This window comes from Desmodus rotundus, chromosome 3 (assembly GCF_022682495.2).
Source record: "Desmodus rotundus isolate HL8 chromosome 3, HLdesRot8A.1, whole genome shotgun sequence".
NCBI lineage: Eukaryota > Metazoa > Chordata > Mammalia > Chiroptera > Phyllostomidae > Desmodus > Desmodus rotundus.
Window position 1 is genome coordinate 164,229,567 of NC_071389.1, and position 9,024 is coordinate 164,238,590.

At 43.4% G+C, this 9,024-nt stretch overlaps 1 protein-coding gene across 4 annotated transcripts in view; it reads left to right on the forward strand.

Moving 5' to 3' along the window:
- The window catches only part of DENND5B (DENN domain containing 5B), a 160,833-nt gene extending 154,005 nt beyond the window's left edge, over positions 1–6,828 (forward strand). For all 4 annotated transcript variants that reach the window (XM_053921659.1, XM_053921661.1, XM_053921660.1 and 1 more), the window contains 2 exons: positions 457–631; positions 2,090–6,828. In XM_053921659.1, the coding sequence (XP_053777634.1) occupies positions 457–631; positions 2,090–2,273 (359 nt within the window). In that variant the 3' untranslated portion in view covers positions 2,274–6,828. The remainder of the gene's footprint in view (positions 1–456; positions 632–2,089) is intronic.
- Positions 6,829–9,024: the final 2,196 nt, after the last annotated feature.

Below are 9,024 nucleotides of genomic sequence, written 5' to 3' on the forward strand. Positions count from 1 at the left end.
AATGCCTAGGATATTGCTCCTGCTTCTGGTATGTGTCCACACCCCTCTTTCTCAGATGTACTGATTCAGTTTCATTTCAAAGATGGTGCTGCAGAGTGTTAGCCCGCCATTCGGGAGCTGGGACGGGGGCACCGTCTCTGTGGCTACCACGGGGTCGCTGCTTTACTTCTACGAGGTTCTAGTCTTAGGAGTCTGTTTTTATGTTTCTTCTTTTTTCAGCCTTCTAAAACGTGGTCTAGATTAGAAACTGAACTCCCGGGAGCATATTATTCCACCAGGAACCAGGGACCTCTGGAATTCATTGTGAAACCAATGATAAAGTAATGATACTGGTTTCAGGACTGGCTGTGATACAAAGAAAACATCATTAGTGTCTCCAGAATAAACCCAGTGATTAATCTGTCTATTATGAAGTGTTGATGTGTATTGTGATATGATTCTGACTTCCTTCCCCAGAGAGAGCGGTTGCTTATTTTGAAACCACTGACCAGATCCTACACAACGACGATGATGTCCTTATTCAGAAATCATCCTGCAAAACCTTCTGCCACTATGTAAACGCTGTTAACACTGCACCCAGGAACATTGGGAAGGACGGCAAGTTCCAGATTTTAGTTTGCCTTGGAACACGGTATGAAGCCAGTTCTTGACTTCCACTGTCTTTGTTTCCATGTTGAACAGGAGCCCAGAAAGGGTTAAACCAGACCATGCCCCTCCCGAAGCTCTCCCTGGGGTGTCTTTCATTCCGAGTTTCATCGCCAGGCTGGTACTTGCTCTGTGTTGGGTAAAGACCGTGCTCAGCACTTCACACACATTATCTCATTGAGTCCTCTTACTGTTCACCATCACCACTACTAGAAGTAGCAACCAGTATCCTCATTGTATAGAGGAGAAAATGGAAAACAGATGAAGCACATGTAAGTTAACAAATTTTCCCGAGGTCACACACACAGTCTCACTCCAGAGCCCAGGCTCTCTTTGTTCTCCTGGCTCTGACGATAGGTGGCGGGTAGGTTGGCAGATGATTGTGCACACACGTGTGTTTACTGTGTAGAGCTTGTACGGTGTACATACACTGCCATAGTGAATTCAATAACATTTTGAAATTCTTACTCTATAGTTTTCTCTTGAAGACAATTTCCTACCCCTTTATTTCTTGAAAATGACAAATACGAGCTATATAAACTCATTAATTTTAAAATGGCTCTCAGAGTTGTAAGAAATGAAACACACAAACCTTTGGAAGTTTTGTGTGTGTGCGTGTGTGCACTGTTTTCTCCTACACCGCACAGCCCCAAGGAGAGATGCAGGACGGTCCTGCTACGGTTGTCCTTGTTATGGGAGGCATGTTGAAAGATGCTCAGTAAGGACGTCTTAGGTACTTAGTGACAGACAGTTAATGTCAGAGTTTAATCAAGAAACACTGAAGACTCAGATTTTTGTCCTCCTGAAACAACTGGTTTATAGAACCGAGTTCTGAATTTCTTCTCAACGAAAGGGGCCCAGTTTCAGCTGTGCTCTTAAAGTTCCTTTTGAACACCATCCTTATCGCCTTTTACATCTTCACTGTTCTGATTTATTAGGGCAACGCAACCCCTGTTTTGGTTTATAAAGTCTATTTAATGTTCTGCTTTGATTTTGTTCCTTGTTATTTGTGTTATTTAAAAAAAAAAAAACAAAAAAAAACAATCCCTACTATTTAATGTAGTCTTTCTTCCCAGAAGGTCAGTATAGTTGGGCATGCCTGCCACAGATGTCTAAGTAACACGCCAGAAGAAAGGAAATACAAAATATCACTCTGCCTGTTTTTAAAAGTGGTAAAATCAGAATAGAGAATGTCCTTAGTGTGCAGAAATTCTCATGGCCAATTTGCCCAGGCCTGCTTTTAGAATTTCATGGGTATTCCCATTGGCGTACACTCTCTTGTTACTGTACCTTTTTAACCAGTAAATACCCAGCGTCTTGACTTTGGTTTCCTCTCTGCTGAGGAAGCCCACACCTTCCCGTGGAAAGCTCCAGTATGTGCCTTGTTCCATGGCAGGGCCAGCCGCCAGCCGTGCTCAGGACTTGTTTCTGTTTGGGCCCGTAGGGATCGCCTGCTCCCACAGTGGATTCCGCTCTTAGCCGAGTGTCCTGCCATTACCCGAATGTACGAAGAGAGCGCCCTCCTGCGGGACCGCATGACCGTCAACTCCCTCATCCGCATTCTGCAGACCATTCAGGACTTCACCATAGTCTTAGAAGGATCCCTCATCAAAGGGGTGGACGTGTAACCCAGCTGGGCAGACACACTCAGTCCAGACCCCTGCTCCTGACCTCCCCGTCTCGGACCGACTCGGACTTGTCTGACAGGCAGTGGCCACTGCAGGGGCGGCACAGCCTGCCCCCAACGGGAGCAGTCCCCACGCCACAGACAAGGCAAAATGCGTATTGTAGTTCGTTTGAACCAGGAATTTAGTATCAAATAGAGTATTTTCATGTGTTAGATGTGTGTAAATATGCTATCTTCTTTAAGAAATTATATTACTCTAATAAGATACTTTTCTTAGATTGAATATTCCTGTGATTTAAAATAAGTAGCTTAAAAGCTTTGGGCGTTGTGGGGAAGAGGGATGCTAGTCAGGAAGAAGCCAGTAAACATGTAAATAGAGGGCAACCCAGCCAGGCTTTTTTTCCCTCCGGGTGTCACAAAGGAACACAGAATGAATGCACTGCTGTGTCTTAGCCACCCACCCTGGTGGCGGACCCTCTGCATTGTGAATGTAAACAGCTATACCTACTGTATGGGGGGGGTCCTCAATTGTATCTTTTAAGTTGCAAATGGTTTCATTCATATGAGTTGAGTCACTTTTCCAGTCGTTTGGAAAAAAAAATATTTATCAGCACAAGATGAAGATATAATTCAAATACTTTAAATACTGAACCCCAGGAGCTTGGCTTAACTGGAAAGAGAACACACAAAGCCCTGGGAAGTGTGTTAAATGGTGGGATTATAACTTCTTTACAGTTCGGAAAGATTAGCCTAGACTAACTTCATTCTTGGCATTTTTATTCTTGTTATTTGAGGTACTTCGGGCAGATGCGAATTTCAAAGCGTTGGCCTCATAGTCATAACAACTGCAAACAGCAGTATGATTCCGTACTTTTTATTTGGCCATCTAAACCCTGCAGTGGTTCCTTACCTCTGAAGGGTAACCATAAACCCCGTCTTTGTTTGGTTCCCGGCACCCCCTCCCCTCTCCGGTGCCCATCCCCCTCTCAGGAAATGGAAGGAATTTCAGAGAAGGAGGAGGGCTCTGTGTGGCTTGGAATGTTTTTGTGAAAGTATTTGTTGACCAAGATAATGCAAATAACAGAAGGGGAGAGAAAGAATGAGCCCTTTCTGGGTGTTGGGGGCAAGCTTTGTGTTCCCTGTGAGAAGGGGTGGCAATGTCAGACAGCCGGCCCACGGAAGGTGAAGGCCAGTACTGCACAGACGGCAAAAGGCAAGCGAAACAAGAGGCAACAGTTTTCAAAGACCAAATGTTATGAGTAACTTCCCAGGTTGGCATTTTATGAGAAAGTTAAATAAATGTGGTGTTAGCTAGTGACCTTACGTCTTCATCCCATAGGAGGTCCTGTAATGAGGCATTTGCACATTGTTAGCAGTGAAACTGACTCAGCAGAGCTCTGGGTTTATTCCCAGTTGCGGCCGAGACGCAAAGCCCTGGCCTCTCAGGACCCTTGTGCGATCTGAGGGTCCGGGGCTTTAGCCAACAGTGGTGTTTCCTTTACTTCCTGGAGGAAGAAACTCATGAAACCAGTACCTCACTCCCTTTATCTAACTCTTCAGCCAGGGCAGCCGAGGCACACCCCCTTTTGATGTGCGACTTAGTTCTTGAGGAGGAAAGGGGTTGAAGAATTTAGAAAACCGTGGGAAGAGTTTAAGATGGTGGTTCTGGGGGACCAGAGGTTGGTTTGCTTGAGGCTAAAGCATGTCTGTGGTGGTGTGGCTATTCAGGGTCACAGAAAGTCTTTAATGGGAGGCATCGAGAGCCTGGTTTACACCAGGCCCTTACTGTGTTTCAGGGATCAGAAACCAGAGGATGATCCAATCCAGGGATTTCTTCTTACTACCTTTTCCTGGAGGCCATACTTCTGACACACTCTGGCCAACCAGGGAGACAACTTAGATTGATGAGCCGTCTAGTGCAGCCTTCTCATTTTATAGGTGGGGACACTTGGTGGATTAAAGAGATTAAATACTCCCACAGCTGGTCAGTGAGGACATGGAGGAGTCTAGAATCACGAGTCTAGAATCCCGTTTCTTTATTACACTAGGCTGCATGGGGCTGAGCTCCAGAGCATTCATCTGAGTAGCCTCTCTCCCCTCAGGTCTTCCGTCACTCACCTGTACGGATATCACTTACAGGGGTTAATATTTACTTTAACACATTGTTCACAAGTTGTAAAAACTGGGAGAAAATTCGATTTGGGGATCTGTGAATAAAACCATGACCTTGAAAGGTAATGCCCACAAAGAGTTATTATACCTGAAGTTTTACCCCACTTGGTGTGGCGTGACTGGAACAGTGACCTGCCCGATTTCAAGAGAGACACACCCTCTACCATACTCGGCCCTTTGAAGTGGTCACCTTGGGAACCCATTTATCTCAGTCCAGTGATAACAGCGAGCACGCTAAGCACAGGAGGATCTCTTCATGGGCTGCTTGAAAGGCCCGCAGCCCATGGGATCCAAATCGATGAATAAAAAGGACACTCAAGCAGAGTTTGAGCCACAGAAGAAACACAATTCTAAAGAAATAAGATTTAGTTCTTATTTGGCTTCCACCTGTCTCTGAGCCAACACCAAATGACTGAGCAGGGCAACAGCAGACTCCTCAGAAAAAATGTGCATAGCCTTCCACGCTGAGTGTGGGAAGGGCCATATCCATTTAAGAAGTATCCTTCCTGTTACGTTTATTTTTAAAGTTGGTATATTGCTTTATAATCACACCTCAGAGTTAAATAAAAATCAATTTTGTAATTGACATTTTCCCCCAAAATAAATTAGAAGTAATGCCTGGAACCATAATTAGTATTTTTGCATAATAATGGCTTGAAAAGAAATTGTTTTAAAATTCCATTGCCAAAAATAGTACTTCTTGAAACCTTTTTTTATGTGTTTTTCAAGTGGCCTGAAACTCCTAATCTCAGCCTGTGTGGCACAGCAGCATCGCCCCATGTCGATGTCCGTGTTCTGTGTGAGCCCCCACGGCTGTGCCCTGTCAGGGCTCATTAGCACCTTGACATTGACTGAGGCACGGGGTCCAGTCTTACAGAAAAGTGGGGCTCCAAGTGGTGGCAAACAGGCTACCAGGAAAAAAGTAAGGCCTCTCCGCCCTCCCCATCCTCTTTCCCACAGGGGGTAAGAATTTGGTATAAGTAACCTAAAACCTGCAAAAGTTTACAATTTCCCTCTAAAATTTATTTTGAATGTTTCACAGATTTTTGTACCTTTTGTAACCCTGTGGTATTGACTTTAACATGGCTCTTTAAAAAATTATTTTAATGAACTTCTGTCACACTCTATGAATGATATGGGGGAAATGCTGAGTTGCTTATATTTCCTTTTTTGGCAATAAGTCACTGTTGTATGTAAATGCAAGTGAAAGGGTAGAGACGATACATAAGTTTGTGTGTAGTATGTGTTGACACCTCTAGATATTTTGAAACATGAGGCCATAGACGAGGACCTCAGATCCCCAGGGGAATATTTATTTTATAGCAGTGGGAGTATAACCCTTAATAATGAACATCTCTCTGCTGAGAATTATGATTTTTGTTTTGAGAACTGTGAGTATTTTCTCTGAGGGGTTTACAGAAACGAGTCCACCCTCTTCGCAGTGTTAAAAGGACAGTCTGAACCCTTGCTCTTTCTGTTTCAGTATTGACACACCTTCATTGATTGAGGATGCAGGCTTCAGCTCCTCTTTACTTTATAAAGTGAGTCCTATTTCTGAGTCATCTTTGTCTTTTGAAGTCCCTGTTTCTTATGTTAAGTGTTCATCACATTGCCATTTAGCTTAATAGGAGACAGAGACAAATAATGAACTATTAGGCCCCCTATTCCTATTAAAATATATTTCTAAATCTCTTAATTCAAACCGATTTCCAAGCTTTTTGAAGAGAGTGTTGATGGAGTGTGCTCAAAACAATTCAAGAAGAACCTCGTCCTTTCAAATCTTACTAGAACTGATTGATTGTCCTCCAAGGACAAAATAAAGATCGACTCCGGAAAGGGGTGACACTGAGCAATGAATACCAGAGTGAAAAATATCAAAATATTTCTCCTCCTTTGAAAAAAATAATTCTCATTTGGAGGAATCCAGGGTATCCTTGGGTTATATGGGAAGGGACAGTGCTTGATTCAGTCACCTGAATGTCCCATGTGTGGCTGCAGTCTTTATTCCAAACAACGAATCTCCTTGACAAAGAGGTATGGTAAGGAATTCCTGTTGTCAGTCAACTGAAGGTGTTAAACATACAGGAAAAATCCTCTGTGTTATACTTGAACCATGTATAAATGTACCCTGTGTATCTTTTTAACAAATGAGCATTTCTGCATTTAAATTATATTGTTTTTCTTTGTATTATTAACAAATGCATCAGAACTGGATTTTCTTTCTCATCTGAACATAATATAAAACTTAAAAAAGAGTATTGTGATATCAAGCACTTTAGCATACATATGAGAGAAACTGACGTGGGTTTTTCAGGTTTTAGAGTACATTTAAATATGACTTTTCATGCTCTGTTCTTTACAATAAAACTGTGGGATTGATTCTTTGTTTTGCTTCATTATTGTAGAACCGTAATCCTGACTGTTTAACAGAGCAAGTGAAGTCAGAGAGCAGGGGGAGAAAACCAAGACCACTAAATGGTAAAAAGCACAGCCCGCTGCGCAGCCGGTTACCCAGAGGGGTGAAAAGTAGATGTTGACATACACATGGGTCCAACTCACATCATACAAACAAACCGATTCTTAGTGGTTTCACCTAAACTTAAAAGGCAAAACAAAATTTTTGTGAGAAAATACAGAATATTTATGAACTTGGGAAAGTGAAGGATTTTTTAAACAAGACAACTCAAAAATAACTAGCATTAGAGTCCACAGTGAAAATAGAAGGCAAAGATTCAGTGATTATCACTGTGTGTTAAGCATTGCTTTAGATTATGGCATGCATCAGTTTGAATACACAACTACATCAAACGCCTGCTGTCATGGAGTTTATACTCTGATGGAGGAGTTACACAATAAATATGGGAAATAAGTAGTACATATAGGAATATAACAAGCAAAGAAGAGGGACTGAAGGTGGGGTTGGGGCTGCTTGGAGCTGGACTGCAATTATAAGTGTGTTAGACAGGGAAAGTCTCACTAAAAATGAAGTTGTCTTGCCCTGGCCAGGCAGTACAGTCGGTTGGAGCATCGTCTCAACGCAGCAAGGCTGCAGCCTACCCTGGGCAGGGGCACATAGGAGAAGCAACCAGTGTGCCCACGGGTGAGTGGAGCAGTGGGTTGATGTTTCTCACTCCCCCACCCCCCGCCCAAAGTCAATAAATTTAAAAATGAAGTTGCCTTTAGCTGAGATTGGAAAAAATAGAGGAGAAATAAGTTTGCAGGAAGAATATGAAGAGCTTTTAGACATAAGTTTGGAATGCCTGTTACATCCAGGAAGAGATGCTGAGTGGCGAGTTACACACGTGAATTGGTAGCTCGGGAGAACAACGGTGTGGTCAGGGCCTAATCAAGAGACAGAAACCAACGCATTCTGAACAGGAGTACTCTAATGTAAGGAATTGTGTATTAGAGTTTTTCAGAGAAACAGAACCCATGGTATATGTATACAAACAAATTCATTTTAAGTAATTGGCTCAAGCGACTGAGGAAGCTTAGTAATCCAAACTCCACATGGTGGGCAGGCTGGAGACCCAGGGAAGAGATGCAGTTCAAGTCCAAAGGCAATCTGCTAGCAGAATTTCTTACTCAGAGAAATTCAGTCTTTGCTTTATTAAGGCCTTCAACTGATTGGATGAGGCCCCCCACATTATGGAGGGTAATCTGCTTTATTCAGTGTTCACTGGTATAAATGTTAACCTCATTTATAAAGAAAAATTTCTACAAAAACATCCAGAATAATGTTTTACCAAATAATATGGACACCATGGTCTAGCCAAGTGGACACATAAAATTAACCATCACAGCCCTGGCTGGTGTGGCTGAGTGGCTTGAACACCGGTCTGTGAACTGAAAGGTTGCCAGTTTGATTCCCAGTCACAGCACAAGCCTTGGTTGCAGGCCAGGTCCCCAGTTGGGGATATGAGAGAGGCAACCGATCAATTGATACGCAAGATACAATTCTTTCTCTCCCTTCCCCTCTCTCTAAATAAAATCTTTTTTTAAAATTAAGCATCACAAACTATTTTAAAAAATGGAATAATGGAGGATTTGCTAATTAGTGATAAAAAGAACACTAAAAGAATACAAGAACAGCATATTTGGGAAGCGGCCACTAACCCTAGGGCTGAGGCAGGACACATCAAATAGTTCCCTTCTCCTGAAGCTGAGAGCCAGGCTTCATTCAAGAGGTTACAGCGATTGCCCACTGGATGGCAAGGAAGTTACAGAGATGCTGCACACCTGGCATGTATTTGGACTCTGCCCTCAGGTCCTAGAGAAGCATCTTGGGGAGGTGCCATACCCCAGAACTTGCTGGGAAGCCACTGGAGGGGATGCTAGCGAAGATGTCCATGGAGAGGTGCTATATACCAGGAGAGCCACCCAACAGGGTGCAGCGTGAGGTTAGCTGCTGAGGAGCGCAAGAGTGAGGCACTGCACTTTGCAGGGCCCTGCAGAGGGGAGCAGAGCTGAACCAGGAAAAGAAACAGTCCTCCAGTATCCCTCCACTGCACCCGACTGACGGTTGTGCCAGCTGGCAAAGGAGAATCGTGTATGGGAGGGTCTAGCTCCCTGTTGCAGAG